This window comes from Thermobia domestica, chromosome 8 (assembly GCF_964235325.1).
Source record: "Thermobia domestica chromosome 8, izTheDome1.hap1.1, whole genome shotgun sequence".
NCBI classification, from domain to species: domain Eukaryota; kingdom Metazoa; phylum Arthropoda; class Insecta; order Zygentoma; family Lepismatidae; genus Thermobia; species Thermobia domestica.
Window position 1 is genome coordinate 286,335,437 of NC_137461.1, and position 25,380 is coordinate 286,360,816.

General features: G+C 37.2%; 1 protein-coding gene across 4 annotated transcripts in view; it reads left to right on the forward strand.

Moving 5' to 3' along the window:
* The window catches only part of LOC145693670 (uncharacterized), a 288,303-nt gene that overhangs the window by 203,896 nt on the left and 59,027 nt on the right, over window positions 1-25,380 (forward strand). For all 4 annotated transcript variants that reach the window (XM_081769905.1, XM_081769906.1, XM_081769907.1 and 1 more), the window contains exon 4: window positions 19,569-19,710. In XM_081769905.1, the coding sequence (XP_081626031.1) occupies window positions 19,569-19,710 (142 nt within the window). The remainder of the gene's footprint in view (window positions 1-19,568; window positions 19,711-25,380) is intronic.

Sequence of the window (25,380 nt, forward strand, 5' to 3'; positions counted from 1 at the left end):
GTCAATGTGATTTTCGTTGAAGAGGAAATTAAGTCCTATTACATAATCATAGATGTAACAAATATCGACTGTTCAAGAAAGAATGTACCCTTTTCAAAAATCTCGGACCCCTTAATGTGATATCAGAGTACTTCATATACAAAAAACAAGGTAATATATCGAAGTTTTTTTTTTACAAATATTAAATATGGGCGCCCTTCGTGACATGGCAGATATCTAGTCAATACTCCATTTCCTCCCACACTCTAATCAACATGTCTCTTGTAACGGCAGCAAAACCTTCTGTGATCCACTCTCGCAGTTCCGCCAGATCTCGAGCCAATGGCGGTACAAAGACGCGATCTTCACAACAAAGCTCTATAAAAAGAGGTCGCATGGTGTCATATCTCGGTCCGATTTCCGAACTGACTTCTGTTGGAAGAATTACCGAACTGTATCCACTGTCTTCTCTGAATGCGAAGGACGGCCGGTCCTTGTAGGCAGAGGACTGTCTCCATGACTTATGTATGCCAACGCTTAATGGAATTATTTGCAGGTGGGTCGACCGCAAACTGTCGCCGCAAGTGTAGAACTATGATTACTCACAGACATACACAGCGTTGTTTTTGCGTATTCCACAGCACAAAATACCTTCTGTTGTTGTGTAATCGCAATCTTGAATAAAAAATGTGGTCTTGGGATGAGTAAGTATTCTTGGAGTATCTAATAGTAATCCTTTGCACTGACACCTCTCGGACATCCTGTACAGTATATCTACTTTTGAGATTTCCACGCCATGGTTCCGTATGTAAGTATCGTAAACTTTATAAGAACGGTTATGTTCATCTGTAAAGCTTTCGGCAGGTATCAGAAACACAGTAAGAGAGAGCGAAAAGGTTTGTATTAAACCTAAAATCAATGTTCGAAGGATAAATTTTACCTCCTTTGTTAACTCTCTGTTTATGCCGGAAGTAGTCGAGGTTTGCCATTTCTGGTTTCATCGTTAACCAACACAGAACAAAAAGGCTGATACGTACCGAGAGCTTTTTTAAAAATATATATATATTCAGTTTTCTAAGAATAGCTTCTAAGTCTATTCTTATCTTCCTACTACAGGTAAAGTGAGATTGCTAAAAATATATTTCTCCCCTTTTCCATATTAATTTCCATATAGATCAAAAGAATGTGATACAAAATCGAAAAGCGTTTTTTTTATGGATTAAGTTTTCTACAAAGTGAATTCTATCTCCACTCCTATCAAAACCAAACCAACCCACTTGGCGTAAAAGCCCTTTGCCATCTGTTAGCGAGTTGCTGGTCAATGCGCTGCGTCACCTGGTCTCTAACAGGTGTATTACGAGCTTTCTAGACCCAGTCACTCACGTTTTTATTCACATGACTCCCCAGTTTGTCTCACGACGCTGGGCGTACTCCGAAAATGAGAAGGACTAGTCGGGAATCTAAACCGGGACTACCTGGACGTTAGTGCAATGCTCTAACCTCTACACTACAATTTACCCTTCCCCACTCCTATCTCTCTACTAGAACCGGAACTGTTGGGCCGCGGTGGCTCAGTGGTAGAGCGTTCACCTCTGGTGCTTGGGGTCCCGGGTTCGATCCCAGCCCCCGCCAAGTGAACTTTGTGGTGGACAAACACCGTGGTGTGGGTTTTCTCGGGTTTCTCCCGTTTCCTCCCACTTTCTTCATTCCACAATTTCATTCATTACTCATCATCACCGTCTCCTTTAGTCTAACCGGCATAACCGTGGGACGTAAAATTCAAAGATTTCATTTCATTTTTAGAACCGGAACTCGTTGAAATTAACTAGGACATACCAATGTATTTATTTCCGTAGAGCAAAAACGGTAATAAAAAGCGGCAAACGTTCTCTATATAAGTTCAAGTCAGATTTTATTATTATTATTTATTTAAACAGGACGTAATAAAAGCTATTATAACTTCCAGTTCAATATTATTTCGAAAGAACGAAAACCGTTAGAGAAAACGAGAAACTGTTTTTATATTAATAGGTTGAGCCTCATCAGTGTGCATGCCATCCCTGCTAGGTAGTCAACCCGAACAACAGTTTAGTAGGTTTGGTTGCATAACATTCTGCTATTTGCTCAGGCGTCCTGCTCAGATTCGTATCCATTGAATCAGAATTCGTATTTAGCTAAATACGGATATTCAATATCCGAATCTCTGCGATCATCTCAAATTTATCGTTTTCCTACGAATGAAGGAATCACGGACGTTTGAATTTTGCCAGAACAGTACGTATTTGAAATGCTGTTACCATTGTCATTCTTTACATCTAGTAGGATTTCACATGCGTACATTCTCTTCATGATCGCGTAATTTTAACGATTGTTGGTGAAGCCAGCAGATATACTACTGCATGACACAGGATTCAAACCATGTTGATTGCAGTCGAAAATCAACACCTAACTTATTTATTAAGAATGAGAAGGATGTCGGTTAGGTCAATACTTGTCAACTGTTTATTATTATTATTATTATTATTGACATCATACTTTATTGGCCCCATGAAATTGTCATATATTTGAGTTAGCTTAAGTTACGTTAACACCAGCATTAAAATATCAAAGCTTAAGTTACGCTAACACCAGCATTAAAATATCGAAGCTTAAGTTACGTTAACACCAGCATTAAAATATCAAAGCTTAAGTTACGTTAACACCAGCATTAAAATATCAAAGCTTAAGTTACGCTAACACCAGCATTAAAATATCAAAGCTTAAGTTACGTTAACACCAGCATTAAACTATCAAAGCTTAAGTTACGTTAACACCAGCATTAAAATATCAAAGCTTAAGTTACGTTAACACCAGCATTAAAATATCAAAGCTTAAGTTACGCTAACACCAGCATTAAAATATCGAAGCTTAAGTTACGTTAACACCAGCATTAAAATATCAAAGCTTAAGTTACGTTAACACCAGCATTAAAATATCAAAGCTTAAGTTACGTTAACACCAGCATTAAAATATCAAAGCTTAAGTTACGCTAACACCAGCATTAAAATATCGAAGCTTAAGTTACGTTAACACCAGCATTAAAATATCAAAGCTTAAGTTACGTTAACACCAGCATTAAAATATCAAAGCTTAAGTTACGCTAACACCAGCATTAAAATATCAAAGCTTAAGTTACGTTAACACCAGCATTAAAATATCAAAGCTTAAGTTACGTTAACACCAGCATTAAAATATCAAAGCTTAAGTTACGTTAACACCAGCATTAAACTATCAAAGCTTAAGTTACGTCAACACCAGCATTAAAATATGAAATAATACGTTCGCCAAAGTAGATACTTTGAGCTATCTAGGATCAGTGTTAACAGACCAAAATCGTATGCATGAAGAAATTAAATGCCGACCGAAAGCAGGAAATTCGTGTTACTATTCAGATCGAAATCTTTTGTCGTCGTGCATGCTGTCGAGGAATTTGAAACTTAAAATGTATAAAATGATAATTATACCTATTGTCCTGTATGGTTGCGAAAGATGATCATTTACTATGAGAGAAGAACGCAGATTGAAAGTAGTTGAGAACAAAATCCTGAGACGAATATTCGAACCCAAGAGGAACTGGAATGGGGAATGGCGGAAACTTCATAACGAGGAACTGCATAATTTATACGGTTTACCCAACATTGTTAGGGTCGTCAAGTCTAGGAGGCTCAGGTGGGCAGGTCATGTAGCTAGGATGGAAGAAAGTAGGAACGCTTTCAAATTTTTAATAGAGATCAAATCGGTAAACGACCATTAGGAAGACCTAAGCACAGATGGGAGAGCAATATTAACATGGATCTCGCAGAGATAGGACTACAAAATAGAAACTGGATCCAGTTGGCTAAGGATAGAAGTCAGTGGAGAGCTTTTGTAAACACGGCACTAAACCTTTGGGTTCCAGGCCATAGAGTTAGTTAGTTAGTTGCGTTAGAATTGAGCATTGTTGCTGCCGTTGCAGGCGTTGACATTCAATCTGTCTCAAAATTCATTCAAACTTATTATTAGAGGCTTAATTTCTAAAGAAAATATGTTGTATAAAATCTATAGTCATAGTTCATCTGGTTGGCATGAAATTTGTTTTCAAATTCTAAAATTTTGTAACCCGCCATTTGGAGAAGGCTAGGTTTGGTCTTTTATAAATACAAACCTAACAGTCACATTGTGGAACTTATATTGATTGAATATCTGAGTGAGTGCAGTATAATATTCCTTTTCAGAACCTTTTAGGACTTACTCGTACTGTTTCAGCTGAGAGTTGAACCCCTACCAACTGGGGAATTAAGCCCGGCAACACATTCTTCCCAATTGACCAAAGATAATCACTGTTGAAACTAAGGAAAAACTTCATTTAGGTTATCCGCATACTGATTCGAACCCTAGGTCTCCTGATTCCAAAGCGAAAACCTTCACTATTTCAAACATATATTGTAAGATAACAAAATATCTTGTAAGATGAGATTACGTGAAAAATATGTCAATCCCTGTATAATGCTAGTAAATCTAATAGGTTTCGCTATATGCACTACCTGTCCGCCTAATGACAATCATATTTATAATACAAAAAACATGTCAGTTTGGTTGTAAGGTTAATTTATATAATAGTACACAATCAAGCTAATAGGTGTCGCTATTTGCGGTTGCTGCCTTTCTGAAGCCAATAGATGCCGCTAATATGCAGGCTATTTGAAAATTTAAAACTATAGTGACTATTTAATTGCCACTTAAAAAATTAATTGTTTCACTAATATTTCACAAAACCTGAATTGTTTCAATAATATTTCACAAAAACTACATTGTTTCAATATTATTTCACAAAAACCGCTTTGTTTCAATAATATTTCACACGAACTGCATTATTTCAATATTATTTCACACAAACTGCATTATTTAAATAATGTTTCGCAAAAACACATTGTTTTAATAATATTTCAGACAAACTGTAGTGTTTCAATATTATTTCACAATAGAACAATTGCAATAATCATATTTAGATTTCACAGTTAATATTTGTGTATTTCTACAATTATATTTTGTGATTAATTAATTGCGATTTAAACTTATTGTTTCAATTTGATATTTTAAAGTAGATAGTGATATGACAATGAACATGTACGTACAATCTTTGCTGTTTATTAAAGAATTAGAGATTTTAGTTAAGCATGATTTTAATCTATAGTATACAGAGGATAGACGGTTTTGGCGTAAAAATTAATTATATTAAAAAAAGTGGGTGATTCAAAAAGTAATGCGGCCAAGCTCACTACTTGGCCAATAGTACAGAAAACGTTCTGAACTGTTTATCATTAATGTGCCGATGTTTAAGCTATAGAATTTCACTTGTTTCGCCTTCCTATCTGTCCTCGTTCCAGAGTAATGGAGGAATCCATGGCATCCAGTGTTGACGGCTGATTGAAACAGTGGGCTGTCATTGAATTTCTCACGCGCCCAGGAACATTCGTCGCCGACGACGAGTCGTGAATACACCATTACAAACCGAAACCGAAGCGTCGGTCGATGGAGTACCGCCACACGTCCTCTCCTCCGCCAAAAAAATTCAAGGTTGTCCCATCTGCTGGTAAAGTGTTGTTGATATTCTGTCTCATTCTGCCTATAGTCCGGATCTTGCACCTGCGAATTTTGTCTCTTCCCCAAACTTAAGGATCACTTTAAGTTCCAAGCTACAGTTGTGACGCGGAGATAGAAGCAACAGTTCAGCAATGATGTTGCCAGCAACCACCACAATTCTTCGCCAGCGGCATGGAGAAACCTTGTTTCACGTTGCAGCAAGTGTGTTGTCCGTAATGGAGACTATGTTGAAAAATGATGCTACAATTTGTAGCTAACATTGCAAGCTTCCCATTGATACCTGTATTGATGCTATTTGTCAAACACAAATAAAGATATCATCTTGGAGGCATTACTTACTGAATCATCCTCGTATCATCTAATTAAAATCTAGTAGATTGTGTGTACTATTGGAGTCATTTGGAGTCGACAGGCGCACAATTGCCACCCTGAGTTTCAAAAACAAAAGCTTTTTCATAAATTTTATCGTAATATACTACTGAAAACCACGAAGCTCTTACATTGGTGGCTAGACTTGTTCCATCCCTGGCAAAATCTGATAGGAGGATACTGTTTTGGGCCATCATTAAAAGATGATCCAATTTGTTTGAATACTGTAATTAACACTGTTTCGCACTTGTAGAAAGGAAGCTCTATTCTTAGTTACAAAACACATCAGTAGAGAGACACGAACCAAAATCAAATTTGTCTCATCAAGAGAAGGACAAAAAGAATACAACGATAACTATTGAGCTGTTGCTTAGGTCATTGTTCTCCGTTGATAGGATTTCCTTTCTACTCCGAGCAGTGGAAGACGGGAAAAACACGAACGGTGCCGAGAGTGGAAAGCGAATTACCTCCACGCTATGAGCACGAAACCCTTATTACTGAAACAGTTGTCATGGCAACGTAACAAAAGAGAGTGGACAGATGAAACGCGTGGGCTACGTGCTGCCACCTCGTGCCTGACGGAGGAAAATATTGTTGGCGTAATTCTTCCAACATCCACATGGGAGACTAATAGTTACAGTGTGAGAGGTTTATGCAAATTGTTCCTCTTATGACAGCTCAGATGGGGCTAGTCGGAGAAATTCCCTGCGGCTATTTTTTTTTCTTTCACTCAAGTGCTCATGTTAGTGCAAAGTTAAATATAGAGCCATCTAGGGATTTCTAATCAAAACTCTGCTTCTATGTTTTTACTCGTCTTACTTTATTTAAACAAATACGTAGGAGTTATAAGAACCGCTTCGTCTCAGCCTACCTTTCTCTACGTATGAATGCCATGTGGCCACTCTAGCACTTCCCAATAACCAATTAGAGATGTTTTAATGTAATGAGTAAGGAGAATACGTTGGTGGCGTTGCTATTTTCGAATTTCGTTTGTCAAGCTATTAAGTTGCTAGTCTATATTATACAATTGAAAGTGACTTTGTGACTCTCAATCTCTAGAACCACCCGACCGATCCCGGGCTGGCTTTTATCATTTCACTTTGACGGTGCAACGTAGGGAAAGGTGATATATATATATATAATATACAGTGGCGTGTTTTGGGGGGTTCTTCCGGACTTAAGTTCCCCTCCCCCGAAATCTTACTTACTATAGTAAAATATATGAAATATCTTGCAGAATTTTCACATTTTCAGGCAAAGCCCCCCGAAACAAAATCGTAAATACGCCATTATATATATATATATATATATATATATATATATATATATATATATATATATATATATATATATATATATATATATATATAATGAAAATGAAAGTGAATGTCATTGTGATTTCGTAACTCTTGAACCACCTGACCAATCTCGATTAAATTTTCAACATAGATGAGGTTGAAACCTGGAATGGTTTTTATCATATCACTTTGACGGTGCAACTTAGAGTAGGAAAGATATATATATATATATGCTTGTGTACGTGTGTGTGATCGAAAATGACCGATATTAGTGTCGAATCCATAGTTTTCTGGGGCGTTGAGATGAACGGTGATACTTCTAATGTTTAAATCTATGCCACTAAAAACAACAAAAAAAAAATAACAGCATATTTCACGGGTACCAAACACATGAGATAAGAATTGTGCAATTAAAATTTTGTATATATTTTAACCCAGTTAGTATAGTGGTAGTATCCCCGCTTGTCACACGGGAGACCAGGGTTCGATTCCCCGCCGGGAGCCATAAAATGATGCTGAAAGTTGCTTATTTGTCACGTTATATGATTTGAGAAATAAAATATTATAGAATACGCATTACCTTATAAAGAGCAAGACAGCATTTATGTAAAAAATACATTTATTGAATGAATATAACCATCACCTAAAATTAAACAATAGAAATAATGCAAATGATATTTACAAATTTACAACATTAAATCGAATAGTATAGTGATCGGGGTCATTATCAAGTAGTCTGTCCTTGATAACTCTCGTGTGCTCTCATGTGTTCATGCAGTCCCTTTTACACTAAAATTGGTCATGTACTGATTATAAGCACTGAGCATACTCACAAACTAAAGAGTCCCTCATGGTCGTCGGCTCTAACGGTGATATCCTGTAGGTTCTGGAAGACGGTACTTACCAAACGAGGTGGACCGAATATTCACAAACTGCACTATTGATGAACTTCGATCGAATGATGATTTATTGTTCAAAATGCTAGTTTTTATACTGTTACGGAGACTATTTTGCTTTCTCGGAAAAGCACTTGTTTACACTAGTTTTCGATATAAAGGAAAATATGTTTTTCCGTTCTTTAAAATAATCACCTTAAAAGTGTTTATATAACATATTTTTGATTGCTACTGGAAATTCCATTTAGGTGTTGGTTCTTTTGAAACAAGATCATGGGACTTGTTTTTGTTCTTTGATTAGTTTCTTACTTTTGTTCTTGATTCAGTTTCAAAGATATGTTCATAGATGAAACATCTCAAAATTCACGTGAGTATAAAAGTTCTTTTTAATTTTTTCGTTCCTCATGTCCATGGGAACATGATACTAGCCGCATAGCGCTATCATGGTAAGATAATTTTCAAAAATAAATCCTGCTTTCCTTGATTTTGAGCACTTTTTATTACATTTTTTCCTTCCATTTTATATATGTGCACATGCATTTTCCTACCATGAGTAACATTATATACGAGAATTTTGCGCTCCCCTTACTTCGACGCGCGGGTCCGCCGCCCCGTTCTTCTCTCTCACAGCACGGCACTGTCGTTAGCACAACAAATAGGAAACAAATATTGGTTCATTATTCCTGCTTGCTTATTCAAAGCCTTTCTACGAAGTAAGTAAATAAGATAATAATAATAATAATAATAATAATAATAATAATAATAATAATAATAATAATAATAATAATAATAATAATAATAATAATAATAATAATAATAATATCAAGTTATGGTGTTAGGTTACAATAGCCACGTGTTCAATATATAACTATGTAACCATTTGATCTTATATATCACGGGAATTGCATTAAAGTTTTACGGGGCCTCTTAGACCCGGTTGCCCAGTTACGTCAGGGAAAAGGTTTTCAATTAAAAAAAAAATCCATTAGCTTTACCAACTTGATATGTTCATGATTTTAACTTCGATTAAGGATAGAAGAATACAGAATTTTATGTCATCGAAATATGTATGGTTACTGAGAAATTCCAAGAAAATGAAGCTACTGGGTCTGGGAGGCCCCGGTTGCCCGGATAAGGGTTAATGGAATCAATTCGTTAACATCTTCACGCAGGAATTTGTTTCGGAAGGGGTCTGAAGCGTTTCGGGAGGTCCAAATACAATTTGAGTCTAAATTATATGAACATTTCTAAAATTACCCCTAAAAGTAGACTACATTTACAAAAAAGTCGGGATTTCGGGGGGGGGTCCGGACTCCAGGACCCACCCCCTGCGTACGCCCCTGTCTTCACGGGTAATGGTGTCTAGCTATATCGCTTCATTCAGAACGCCAGGAGTTTATCAATTTATAGAACAAAATAGTTTCTGAAAAAATAATAGCGTGTGCATTAGTCATTTCCAACCTGTGATGTGTGACAGAGGAGCGGGTATTTTACGTCCAGGGCCAGGACAGAGAGAACAGGTTGAGCGAAGAAAGGAGGGAACGAGGTAGGAAAAATGGCATAAAATTAATATTGGCAGTATTCGGGTAATGTATCTGCAACCATCGACTACGCCTTGATTACCCTGTCACCTCGGTCTTCTATCAACGCTATGTTTGCTGCATTCTCCTTGCTCTATCGGTGTCGTTTACTGAGAATATGAACACTAAACTGTGGCGTCAAAGAGCATCCAACTGGGAATGAAGAGTACATAAATGTTTCTTGCACACACATTGCTAATAGCATAACTGTTTGTTATTTTGCTTCACAAAAGAGAGCATTTCGGATAAAAATTCTGTTTTTGCTTTCACTGAGTTTAATAAAACTACGCCAGTGCAACTTAGAATACCGTTACGTTACTACGTCAATTCGTTACTTCATACAATAACTCTTGAACGAAAACGATTTTTTTAAAATTGTTTTGGGAAGTAGATAGGTATAAAGATTATCTCGGTCGAGTTTGCTACAGGAGTCAATCAATTAAGATTTACACGGGTAATGGTCTCTATCCATATCTCGTTTAAAATCCATAACATTCCCCAGCTTCTATGCAATCTGCACAGTAGCAGAGAAATGTTGGTTGCCTATAATACAAGGATAAGTAGCTTTTCTTATTGCTATTATCTCCAGCTAGTTCTTTAATAGAGTCAACCGCTAGCATATTCACGTGTAACGGTGTCTATTCATATCCCGTTTAAAATCTATAACATACTAGCTTCTATGCAACCTGCACAGTAGCAAAGAAATGTTGGTTGTCTATAATATAAGGATAAATAGCTTTTCTTATTGTAATTATTTCATACGATTTCGTTAATGGTGTCAATCCGTTAATATATTCACGGGTAATGTTGAGTTTAATGGTGTCCATCCATATCCCATACATTCACAAATGTAGGTTTCACGTGATCCTCTTTACTATCTTTAACAAATTTTGTTTATTTTCAGAAAAGCATCCTTTCACCTGCAGAAACATACGACTAGGATTATCAACCATTCATTCTGTTTCTCCTGTAATAAATAATAGAATCCATTTCAAAACGTTTTTCTTTCTTCTTGTAAAAAGAACATTTAAAACAATAAAATAATATCATACAAGGATTTTATTGTTGGAAGGATATTATGTTAATGAATGTAAGCTCAGAGCAGTATACAATCTATAAACAAAGAAGATAAAGAATTATGGACAATATGTATTCTTAAGTTCAGTTTTCGATACCTTAAGGTTAATTCCAGCTATGTAGTTGCATGATGCTTAAATTGTGTATATATTTTATACTGATAACATGTCTTGCGGAAATCATAATGATATTGAAACACACATCCAGTATTGTCAAATTGGAATTAATTTATTGGTTATGCAGTATTATGTTTGATAATGTTCATGTCCAATTAGATCTAACTATTAAGCCTAATTTGATATGGAAAATTACTGCTTAAGTTCCAACAGCAGCAATCACAAAAATAAATTTCCAATTACATTGTAACACAAATATCATTTTTTGGGTCAATTTTGTCTTAATATTTTACTAGAGAGAAAAATGTGTTTCATCCAGTATCAAAATGTGCCGTGAATACAGAAACATGGGCAATTTCCTCTCTACAAGTAAAATTTTAGCAAAATTTCTCTCTTCCCTGTTACAAGCACAATCCCTTGGTGAGAATAACACATGCATCTTTCATTTCTCCCCCCCCCCCTGCTATCCCCAATATACGATTCACATCCATAACGATTTTTTTATCCTTTTGTTTCTTACAAAAAGAAAAATTGTTTTGTTTTCTTTTTTTTAAAAAAGAAACAATATGATGTTATTCTTTTTGTTATTATTATTCGTTATACCTTTCTTATACACAGGAAGTTTTCTAATTTTACATGCTAATTTCTGAACTACTACTGCTACTACTACTATTACAAGTATTATGTAAACGAGTTATATAGGGGCGGATCCAGGATATGATCAAGGGAGGGGCTAAAACATATTTTGTCGTTTTATCCAGTGTAAAGCAGGATTGAAGTCCATTTTATCCAGTGTATACCTGAACGTCAAGGGGGGGCTATAGCCCCTATATCCCCCTTGTATCCGCCACTGTATATATATATATATATATATATATATATATATATATATATATATATATAAACAAATTTTTGCACCCACAACATAAAGTGAGTGAAGTCATGTTTGAAATGGAGGCTGGCCATCGACACATTAGCGTAAAAGACAGTAACTTCATTCACTTATGTTGTGGGTCCAGGTAAATGGCAACGTTGCATTTTCATTTAACGTTGGGCGCATAAATGAATGTCCAGAAATTAGATTCCTTTGAGGTTTGTGAAAGTAAATTTATATATATATATATATATATATATATATATATATGGTTTTACCAAAAAGTAGGTATACAGTCCCGTACGATCGGTCATGACATTTTATATAGCTTACTTATTTACTTATTGTTAACCGTACAGGTATTGATATAGTTTCTTCCTTATTTGTCCTTAATTTATTTTCACTTATACCTTAAGCTCCTAGGAAATAAATTCATTATATTAATAAATTAAAAAGTCATACTCGCTCGATGCTGGTTTGTATGCCTACTTTTGGGCCACTCTGTACATATATCTTTAAATTACTTCTCTTGCAATCATTATTCCCTCCCAAATCTAACATTGTATATCATCATCATCATCATAGGTATTGTGCCATTATTGGCAGGTCACTTGTCGCAACTGAGAAGCTTGCACGCTTCACGGTCTTTTGCTAACTTCTTCATCTTGACGTACGATGTTTTCTGTTTTGATGTCATTCATTAATTGTAATCTCCTTCGCTCCCTCCCTCTCTTTCCTCCTACCATGCCCTCTAGCACGTCCGTCATTATATAGTTCCTTCTTAGCCAACGTTCTAACCAATTTCTCATCCTCTTCTTAATTATATTTGAAATTAATAATATTTGCTCCCCCGCCATTTCTAAGATCCTCATATTCATCTTACTCTCGATCCAGCTAATTCTCTCCAGTCCTCGCCATACACACACATTTCGAACACTTCCAGTCGTTTCTCATAATTTTTTTTCGTAATGACCCTGTTTCTGCCCCTAACAGTACAATACTCCACACGAAGCATTTTATGAGTCTCTTTCTCAACTCTTTATTCCAGGTCCCGCAAAATAGTATTTTCTTCCTCCTAAAGGCTTCTTTCACGATGCATATCTTTCCTTTTATTTCACGTTCACATTTCATATCGTCATTAATAATACTACCTAGATATCGACAACTAGTCACCTGTCCTATTTTCTCTCCTCCTACTTTTATATTTGACACCGACCGCTTTGTTCCAATCACCATGGCAAGACAGGATATAATCAAAACAAATCGAATCATAATAATGCTTGTTTTAAAGCAAAATTCCCTTCAGGAAAATCTCAATTAGTGGATTTTGCTTTTTTTTTAAACTACAGTAGACGTACGAACTACGTGGATTCAATATTGAGATCAGAAGTTGTAAGCGTATTACTTTCAGTTTGAAGGATGGGTAAGTTTGCAGCTGGAACCTCCTCTTGGTACACTGAATTCATATCAAAATCATTCCTCGTTACATTTTATTGTTTTTGTTCGACGAAGGACAATATTAGACCTGAATTGGAAGCACTTCCGGCTTCAGTATGGGGATAAGGAGGACATAGAACACAGGGAGAAACCTTTTCGCTATCTAATACCGTTCTTCAAGCAATACGTATAGTAATCAATAATTAAAATGAAAATAGTAAACTTCTACTATTGTCCTATGATGAAATGTATCATTAATTTCTTCGTTTCGTGTTATACTGTGTCACGCCGGATTTGCCCGAGTCACTGTGTGTGATGGATCCGGAAGACTCAAAGATAGTCATATCCATGATCCATCACACACTGTGACTCGGGCAGATCCGGCGTGACACAGTATTACACGAAACGAAGAAACACTACTATACATGAGGAATATGTGTGAAACTGAGTAGTATGGTCCCCGTTAGCCCGAATTGGCCTCAGCTAATCAGAGGCGACTTTATACTCACCTATCATATCGTCATTGGTCATTGACCCCGATCACGTGGTATGACATCACAGAACATTGACATTGGTTTTGGTACGGATACGTGCTCCTATTGCTTAAATTTGGGAACTTTTGAAGGGGACTATGAGTCCTAAATATGTACCTTTGAAAAAGAGGATCCAAACTCGATCTCTTGAATGAGCAAAAGTTGCCAAAAAAATGAAAATTTCAGGGGGTTTTGACCTTATTTCTCCTCTAAGATTGGTGGGTTTGGTCCTAGGGAATACTTTACCCTCTTTCGTAGGTGTCGAGAACAAGATACGTACCCCTGTGGTCCACGTGATTTCCTTTAGTGGGTACGAGTGAGCCAATCCTGCATCACTCACGCTCTAACATGGAGTGTATGGTCCTGATCTTATTCATGGATGCTTATGGTTCTATGGAGTGTACCTTGCTTACTCTCTTCAATGGTGTCGACGACCAGATACGTGTCCCTATGGTTATTTTAAATGAGTGTTAGTCTTTCCTTTGATCGGTAAAAAAAATGTCAGAAAATTCAAAATGTCAATGACCACTAAGATTGGTGCTTACAGTTCTATGGATGAGCATCTTACTCTCTTTGTTGGGTACGTAGGACCAGATGCGTACCACTGGGATTCCTTTAGATAGGTGTAAGAGAGGTGTACCCATGCACACAATGTCTTTAGGAAAGCACATTAATCTCTGTGATCAAAATGACCAATCTCAACGTAGGAGTACACACAGACACTGGCTCTGATTGGCTATTTGAAAACTTGCACAAGATGACTGGTGTTTTACGGAGGATCAAAACTTATGTATAGTTGCACCTTACTAGCCAGAAATACAAATCATAAAAATTGTATTGTATTCATCCGTAGGCCTCATATTCAAATTTAAGAAGAGTTCTAGACAATAATAATGTCCATAGTCTATGATAAAGCATCATCTCCATTTAATTGAGGCCATTTTCTTGTATCCTCCATTTTGACATATAAAAACAGCCACTTTGTTTCAAATCTGAACTTGTACTTCAACTGTAATAGTGTGACTAAACATGACGTCACACGTTGAATCCACAGAAGCATCATTTCTCATTCGATACATTTTAATACATAAAACATCCCTCTACACAAGCAGGCACGTAGCTAGAATTTCGTGAAGGGGGGGGCATCAAATTCTGAATGCCCAGGAGCTCGATCAATCTAAACTACTTTACTTTACTATCAACATATATTCGTTTGTTAGAACGATAAAACGAAGATAAGTTGGTAAGTATTTTAATAACAAACTATGATGAAATCTCGAGTAAAATAATAATAAAAAAACATGCTGAAAAAGATATTACAATATTTACGTCCTTATCTGTTCATTCAAATATAACAATTTTCCTTTCATTATGACCTCAACTATTATAAAAAGTACATAATTATTCGCTATTATAAAAAAAAGTACATACTCAATAATGTCTTGTAAAATATTTTACAATATCTGCGCTCCTTTCTCTGTTGAATCAAATGTTAACAGAACTTTCTTTCCATATATATATATATTTGGTCTAGGAATTAATTCATGCGGTTGGACAAGAGATGGCGCAACGAACGGAGCGTCCCACAGTTCCGTGTATCCACACATGTGTTGCAAACCCCTGTCATCGCGTATCGTTCGTAGTATAGGGCAGTGGATTAAAGCGTCAACAACACCAGTTTGTAGTTAAGTGAACATGGCGCAATTTGTGCCTGATAAAGTGTTTTTGCGGGGTGTCCTGCTGCATTACTTTAACATGCAGAAAAGTGCGACTGAAAGTCATCGTATTTTGGTGGAAGTGTATGGTGACCATGCTCTAGCTGAGCGAACGTGTCAGAAGTGGTTTGCACGGTTTAGAAGTGGTGATTTCGGCTTGGCAGACCAAGAGCGAGCTGGACAGCCAAAAAAATTCAAGACAAAGAATTGACAGCATTGCTCGAGCAGGATTCGTGTCAAACGCAGGAACAACTTGCAGCAGCATTAGGCGTTGATCAAACAACAGTCCCCAAACGCTTGAAAGCGATGGGAATGATTCAAAAGATGTCACATTGGGTTCCACATGAATTGAAAGACAGAGACGTTGAAAGACGAAAAACCATTTGCGAATTGCTGCTTCAACGACAGAGCAGAAAGGGGTTTCTGCATCGAATTATTACGGGTGATGAGAAGTGGATCCATTACGAGAACCCTAAACGAAAAAAGGCCTGGGTGAAACCAGGTGAACCAGGTCCATCACAACCAAAACGAGATATTCACTGTGCAAAGGTTATGCTGTGCATATGGTGGGATATGAAAGGTGTGGTGTACTATGAGCTGCTGCAACCGGGTGAAACTATGAATGGAGAACGTTATCGACGACAATTAATGCGTTTGAAGCAAGCTCTGGCCAGAACACGACCAGAATGGGAGAACAGACATGATAAACTTATTGTTCAACATGATAACGCTCGCCCACATGTCGCAAAACCGGTCAAAACCTATTTAGAAAATGTCGGATGGGAAGTTTTACCCCACCCGCCGTATTCACCAGACGTTGCTCCTTCGGACTACTACTTGTTCGATTGCATGAACAACGATTTGATTGGACAGCGGTTTACTTCTTCAGAAGATATCGAAACATGGGTCTCTGACTGGATCGCTTCCAAGGATGAGGACTTCTTTCGCCACGGAATCCGTACATTGCCTGACAGATGGGCGAAAGTGGTGGCTAGCGATGGACAATATTTTTCTTAAGGTATTTATGTATTTTGTGTTTGTACTACAGCTTCAATGTGTGCGTACCAACCGCACGAATTGATTCCTAGACCAAATACATTGTTTTTATTATTCCGTCAGCTACTGTCTGTTCCAAATGACAGGTTAAAGGAGCAGTAGAAAATTGTTTTTGAAATAACATGTTTGATACTGCAAGGATGCGATAACGAAAACTTATGGTAAAAATTGTCCACGTTGTTACACAATGGTACTATACTTTTGGAAGCTTGAAATCTCCCTGACTAGTAGCAGGAATTCTGAGAATTCCGTAACTTTTCTAGAAATTCTGAGAATTCTGGTTTTTATTTTTTTTAAATTCCCTGACTATTCCAGGATATATCGCTTACCTCACCACCATGTATTGCAAGTATTAGAAATCTCCTCGTAAGAAAGAGTAACCAAAAGCCTCCTGAACATCTTTTTTAATTTTTAACGCGATCCTTCTTTTCCTCATTTCATTTTGTTTCTTCCTTCCTTATTTTTTTCATTTCTGACCTCGAAGGGGGGGGTCCGGACCCCCCGGACCCCCCTTGGCTACGTGCCTGACACAAGGCACCACCACAGAATCATCATTTCTCATTCGGTACTTTTCAACACTTAAATCCTGCCTCCAAAGTACGATAACGATGACCTAGATCAGTGATTCATAACAGATAATCGCAGCGATTTTTCTGTATGTGTGTACTCACGTGACCAGAATCATGTGATTTGAAATAACCAATCAGAGCTGTTTTCCTGTGTGTACTCCAGCATTAGGATACTAAGGTATTTGTTTTAAAGACATCGGGTGCAGGGCTACATCACCCTTACACCTATCGAATGGAAGCCCAGTGGTACGTATCTAGTCCTACGTACCCATCGAAAAGAATAAGGTACTTATCCGTAGTGGCTGACACCTATAGTACCATAAGCACTCATCTTTGAGCATGTGGAGTGCAGAATTATCTCACTTCACCCATCAAAGATAACCACAAGGGTACGTATCTGGTCCTAGGTACCCGTAAAAGAGAGTATGTCAATCATCCATAGGACCATAAACACCCATCTTAGTAAAGTATCTCTGTATATAGGTCCATAATGACACTTACATTAGAATAGAACTATAAAGCAGAATCTTAAGGCATAATGGGTGCATGATTGTCCAACCCCACCCATTCAAAAGAATCACAGGGATGTGTCTTCGACACCATTAAATAGAGTAAGGTACCCCTCGGTAGGCACCCGTCTTAGTAAATGAGGAGATGCAGGATTGCCCCCCCCCCCAACTCATCAAAGTGAACACGGTGGACCAGAAGAGCACGAATCTGGTCCTCTACACCAATGAAAGAGAATGAGACAGTCTCCATAGGATCTAAAACACCCATCTTAGAGAACAAATAATGTCAAAAACCCTGAAATTTTCTATTTTTGGCAGAAACGTGCTAGATCCCCGAATTTTTGAGAGGTAAATATTTAGGACTTATAGATCCCTACAAAAAATTTTAGTTCACCAAAATTTGTAAATTTATGTGGTAGCGGTGTGTACTCTTCCAAAATCAAGGTTAATGACCTGTGACATTATACCATATAACCGAGGTCACGTGAGTCCAAAGTTGCCCTTGATCAGTTAAAGGCCAATTCGGGAGAACGGGTACCACTACTACTGGCGGTACAATTTTAAGCAACACGATTCTCTCCTCTCTTGCCGTGTTCCTAATCTATACTTTTCTTTTCCGCTTGTCGTTTCCGTCTGTGGATGAACTCAACGGAAACAGCAAGGTTTATCAGAGTATAAACACTCGAAAAACTTGATTAAGAAATGTCGCATCTTGAATCAAGCAAATGAATATTCGAGCTCACGTAGTGGACACCATGAATTAACTATAAAATTCTGCAGTGATGCTGCAGAGCTTATGTTTCAGCAGCTCCCGGATCACTGTGTTTGTCTGGATCTCTGGGTCAGACCGTCTGACAAGTGAGAAGAAAGGTCCAGACCCGGAAGACCCGAACCAAGTGACTCAAGTGATTCGATGACCCATGGCTCGTTCCATCACTGCTACTGTCTTTGAACTAGAACCACTGCGGAACTGCTAGAACCTATTCTTAGGACGTTAAATCCATACCCATAAAATGCTTATCACTATCTATTACCGTCAGTTCAAAATCTTTTGTTGTCACGAATTCTGTTGAAATACGATAATCCTGCCTGTTGTGCTGTATGGTTATGAAACATGGTCGCTTATTCTGAGGGAAGAACGCAGACTGAAAGTATGCAAACAAGATTCTGAGACGAATGTTCGGATACAAGAGAAACGGGGATGGGGAATGGCGGAAACTTCATAACGAGGAACTACATAAATTTATACGGTTTACCCAACATTGTTAGGGTAATCAAATCTAGGAGGCTCAGGTCGGTAGGTCATGTAGCCAGAATGGAAGAAAGTAGGAACGCTTTGAAAGTCTTAACTGGAAGACCAATCGGAAAACGACCATTAGGAAGACCTAGGCGCAGATGGGAGGACAATATTAAGATGCATCTCGAAGAAATAGGAATACAAAATGGAAACTGGATCCAGTTGGCTAAGGAGAGAAGTCAATGGAGAGTTTTTGTGAACGCGGCATTGAACCTTGGGTTCCATAGGCCGTAGTTAGTTTACCGTTTCTGCTCTAAGACGATCAATATTCAAAGCGGAAGTTCTAGGTTTAAGCCATTTCCGGTTTCCATAGGATAAGGATGCAGATGGGACCTGCTGAGATATATCAGAAAACTCTTTTTTGCTATCTATTATCATTTTTACTTTATTGAGGTCTACGTCTGTGTTGAAACCAGAAATGGTAGCTTTCGTCATTTCCGGTTTGAATAGGGAGATAAGAATTTAGTTGCAACCTGAGACATGAGAGTGGCATGGTATTCGAACCACTTAACTTCTCAAGGGACTTTAATTGTACCACTCATTTTGAATTACCTTGTATAATATAGTTGTATATATGTTTATACCGATGAATTGTATAAAAGTTATATATATGTATAAACATGTAATTTGTTTGTTTGCAGAGGACCAAGTGGAGTTGGACCGGAAATTCATAGCGTCGCTTGTAGCCCATGCTTTCTTCTCAACATTTCCTAAACGCACGCAGAAAACGCATCCAACCCTTCAGGATTTCAACTTCAGCAATTTCTTCAAATACCTCGATAGGTAAGTCTATTGCAAGGCCGTAGTGAGACAAAATGGCGTCTTTGCGAAGCTACACAAGAGAAAAAATGAAATCTTTGTTCTACATCCCACGATTATGCCGGTTAGGCTAAAGGAGACGGTGATGATGAAAGATGAGTGAAATGGTGGAATAAAGAAAGTGGGAGGAAACGGGAGAACCCCGAGAAAACCCACGAGCACGGTGTTTGTCCACCACAAAGTCCATACGGCGCGAGCTGAGATCGAACCAAGGACCCCAAGCACCGGAGGTGAACGCTCTACCACTGAGCCACCGCGCCCCCAGCTACACAAGAGAGTCAAAAAATTTTATGATTAGAAATTACATTAGTTCGCAAGTTCCAATCCTTGAACCACATATAGTACGCTAAACAGTACAAAACAGTAGGCTAGCCAACTCCTATTCGGTAACCCTATAGTGATTGCGAGGAGTCGTAAAGCTAGATTTACATAAGAATGCGATGGTGTGTCCCGGTTGTCAATCCCATCCAGATTATATATAGGCCTACAAATAACATGCATTTACAGATTATATACATTTTAAGTATTATTAAATGTTAACTTTACAAAAAGGTTAAAAAAAAACATGTAATATAGAAAAGTAAGATACTATATACCCCTACTAGTATTCTTATCCAGAGGTGAAGCTCTTTGGAACTCCAGAACCCTTAAACACAAACTATTTGCTGAGCAAAACAATATATTCACATTTAAAAACTACATACGTGGGATAGTTTCGCCAACTAACACTTTGGCTTCATCAGACACTATTAACTTAGGATAGTATGTGATGAAACCAAAGTGTTAGTTAGCGAAACTGTCACACGTATGTAGTTTTAAAATGAGAATATATTGTTCTGCTCAGCAAATAATTTGTTTAATTATATACAAAGCAAAGCTTCTACCCATAGAAAATATTCCAGAACCCTGACTGTTTAGGATGCTATATCCCCAACATAATTATATATCTATAAGTAATGTGGAAGATAAACGAAAGTAAATGTAGAAGATAAAAAAAAGTAAGTCTTAAAAAAGAAAAACAAAAAAGTGGTTAGAGAGAAAGAAAACCAAGAATACAAGTAATCGATTGTCCCGTTCCAGAGTTGAAGCTCTTCGGAATCACAGACAATATATCGTCCTGGTAATTAACAAGGCTATTCTTTATTTATTTGTATTGAGTAAAATCACTAATCAAATAATGTCCTAGTCACAATGGAATACACTCTGTAAAGAAAAAATAGCGACACTTGCTCTAATATGGTTTTCTCAACATACTTTAATCAATATGAATTTTTACATGAATTCCTGACAATATTACAATGCAGATTCCTAATGAGCAGTTCATTCTTAATACTTGCGCCAGAATTTCAGGCTTTTGACATGAATTTAGTGAATTTATATGCATATATAAGTATCTATGTGTGTTTTGAGCAAAATCGTTTGTAGGAAGAGTAATTCATAGAACTGAAAAAGATCAACAACAATAGCAGAAAACAAGAAATGGAATTTCTTTAGGGTAAGACATATTGTGTGCAAACATCGAGAAGTACGATACACCAAACTAGTATTTTGTATGTGCACCATGGGCTTCCCGCATTGGTAACAAAGCTATTGCAAAATGCAACCTCGATATCACGGAATAACACCCGCATTATCTGTTCCTTGAATTCCATTCTATTTGAGATAGTTGTCTATTGAAATTTCTACTCATATTGATCCACAAATTTTCAACTGGATTCATGTCGGGTGAGTTTGTAGGGCACACGAGTCTCTAAATAGTCATATTCTTGAACCACGTATTAACAATTTTGGCTCGGTGACATGAAGCATTATCGTCCTGGGAAAGGAAGTAGTCCATATTTTCTTCAGAAAAGTCATCTTTAGCTGTTGTAAGAACTTTCCGTACCAGAATTTGAAGATATTTTCGTGCATCAAACGATCCTTCACATATATCCGTCGTTCTGACGTCTTTAACGGTGAACCATGCCCATATCATCACTCAGTAACTGAATATTTGAATCTCTTAAACAAAATCCTTGTCAAGTTCCTTGCTTGTTCGTATCCACAACTTCACACCACTATCGTTTCCCACTATTCTAAACTTCTTTTCAATGAAGAAAACGACATGCTTTCAGTTGTCATAAGTCCAAGTTGCATATCGACTCACAAAACTACATGTTGAAGTCCTCTGTGTTTTGTCAGTTTCGACTTTCTACGCGGTTTTTCTTTATAATATCCTCTTCATACAGTCAAGACAATACAGTTGTACAAGTAACTGCAGTTCCAAGATCATGTCAAACTACAAAAGCGATTTTTGGGGAAATCACTCATTAAATCTGCGGTGCAATTGATTTTATTTAGCAGTCTGCTCTGGGTGATGCTTTGTTTTTTCTTTCACACTGTTGACGAAGGGACGATTTGTTATGCTGTTTCCACTTCTGAATTACTCTTCCTGCCGTAGAATGAAGGATTTTCAGAATTCCATCTATTCCTTTAGAGATTTGCCACAACTCACATTTCTTACCCATCTTATTTGTTTACAGTCCACATGTAGCAACAATATCACATACAAACAACACTGCACAAACAACACTGCACCACTTGACACACTGTCCAAACAATGAGAAAGCAAAGAACAATCATAAAATGCTATTTACCTCAGCCTACACATCACAAATGCAATGCAGAATTCTTACTACAATAAATTACGAGACGCACTCAGTGCCATCTATCGAAAATACTACTGATACACAAACAATTGACAAGCGATGTCCTACACCACAGGTGTCACAGATAACGCAAATGAATTATCCCACTCTTCATTTCCTTCTATTCCTCTTCTAATGGGCTGCAACTATGGTTTTCTGTGTAAGTTAGTTTGAGAATTGAGGTGTCGCTATTTTTTCTTTACAGAGTGTACCACTTCTCATGACCAACGCTCTAATCACGTTGGAATACCGCTTTTCATGATCAACGCTCTAGTCGCACTGAAATACTGCTTCTCATGACCAACGCTCTAGTTGCACTGGAACACCGCTTCTCATGACCAACACTCTAATTGCACTGGAATACCGCTTCTCACGACTAACGCTCTAGTCGCATTGGAATACCGCTATTCATGATCAACGCTCTAGTCGCACTGAAATACCTCTTCTCATGACCAACGCTCTAGTCACACTGGAACACCGCTTCTCATGACCAAATACTCTAATTGCACTGGAACAGAGTTGGCGTGGGTCAATGAAAACTTGACCTACGACCCATTGACCCACCACCCACCATGACCCAACACCCACCGTGGCCCACTCTGACCCAACACCCACCGTGGCCCACTCTGACCCACCACCCACCGTGGCCTACTCTGACCCAACATGACCCACCACCCACCATGAACCACTCTCATCCACTGTGACCTACTCTGACTCACCAAAATCCATCGTCATCAACTCTGTACACGATCTACGGCCTCTTCTGTACTGACTAAATTGTTTAGATTTGTAATAAAACAAGACTGACATTGTCACTAATCGGAGTTTGAATTTCTAGTCAATCGCTCAAGCACTACTCTGTTACAATAACGGTGGATCTGACCTTTACGATATAAAATGGTAAAGTGTTTGTCAGTGAGGAAATTGAAACAGTTCGAGGTGGGAGGAAAATTAGTGTGTGCCTAAAATATACTTGTACTAAGAGAGTATTCTTGCAAGTGTTAATTTCTGAACGCATTCCAAAAGAAACTTCTATTCGCAGGAAAATACCCCTGTACAATAAGGAAAAGGTTATGGTTTCTCAATTCACAGTATTTTTCTCACAAAAGACTTGAAAAATCAGTTTTTCATAATGTATAAAGGTGCTCGGGTACCCTATGTGAGAGTATCTCCATAAAGTATACTCATAATTGTAATTTGTGTAATCACTAAAACACCACGTTAAATTTAAGTTACAAATATGCATAATTGCAATTATTATGAATATTTATTCAAAGTAGTTTACCTAAAGCAAAGAAGAGACTTACTAAAAATTAGGTACAAAGTTGAATAACACAAATAAGCCATTAGTAATACAAGTATACATTTTCCATAATTCGTAATTTTCCACCTTAAAACAAACCCTAAATCGGGTTTATTTCCTGTTGGTAACTTTTTCGTGGTAAATCATCCGCAGCGGAATGATGCCCATCCTTCAGACAAGAAATAACTAGTTCGTCTATTTCGACCTTGTCTAGCGGTGGGCCATTGATGAACAACAAGTTACACAATGTTTGAGTACTTAGTCTATTTCTAATATCAGTCATCTGTAAATTCATAAGGGGAAATCCCCGTTCGCACTCTGTCGTGGAAATTGATAATACTTCTACCCGATTTCTGCAACTCCTCATCGACAATCTGCTTGTTAGACTTAAGTCTGATAACAATTTTTCTTGGTCAGTTTTGAAATACTCAGCAAGAAGTATCATCTCTCTATCACCATACAACATCTTATCCATATCGACCATGTCAGTTGGCAATGTCGACTCATGGAGAACAGAAACTTCATCTACCACGCCTTCGATAGGGAATCTTGTGAATAAATTATCAATTAAAGCCTGATAAACTGATGATTTCTTATTTGTTTATAAATTTAATTTTTGTAATTACACATGAAGGTTTGATGCAATTACCAAGTTCCCTATCCCATCTAGAAAGCGAAAGGGAACGAGGTTCCTGAAAAGTGTTCAGAGGTGAATGGGAATTTCCCTCCTTCTTCTCCTTCAATTACCACACTGCTGTTTGCCATGTGCCAAATTACGATGAATTTCAATTAAATTATCATAATGTTGAATTATCGATACTTTTCAGTGGAAAAAAGGATGAAATTTGAAAGTTCCAAATTAAGGTAAGTAGACCAACGTAAAGGGAGGAAAAAGTGTAAAACTTTTCATATAATTATGCGTACAATCCAAACTTAAAATTTCCGTGTAATTAAGCATACGGTACAAATTTTATGTCTATTTTTCTCACAACTTTATGGGTTTATTGCCCTGTGCTGTAAGCGCTCCATATAATAAACATAAGCTTCAACAATTATTATAGTAGAAAGCAATGGATATATGAAGCCAAGCACTGTATTTTTTTGTTTGATTTTTTTCTTAAATAACATCGATTGTTTTCGATTATTTTTACAAACCAACTCACTACCAATTTTCCATATATAGTGACTCCCCCCATAAAGGAGAATTTTAAAAAAATGCTAGGATACATTCTGTTATTTTCAATAAAGAGTTAATACACTGAATTTTTCGCTCCGTAAGTTTCGCGGATTGCGAGAGACTCGTAGTTTTTTTCCGCGAAAATTCGGATCCTCACCACCTCCTTAGGATATTATGCATTATAATGAAAGCAATATAACATCCCAGTTTGGATTAAGACCTAACTATATACCAGAAGTAATTTCATTTGACTTTGAAATTTGACCGTGATGATCAGGCACACATAGTTACATTCAATTTTTTATATAATTAATAATTTATATATTACAGTGATCCAAAAATGTATTTTTTTTTTCAGTAGTTAGCTCCTCTAAAAACTCACAGGTCTCGAAAGCCAAGTAGTAGTATAAGTCCTATTGCTATTATCACAATTAAAAATATCAATATTCAAAAGTGCCTGAAGTTCA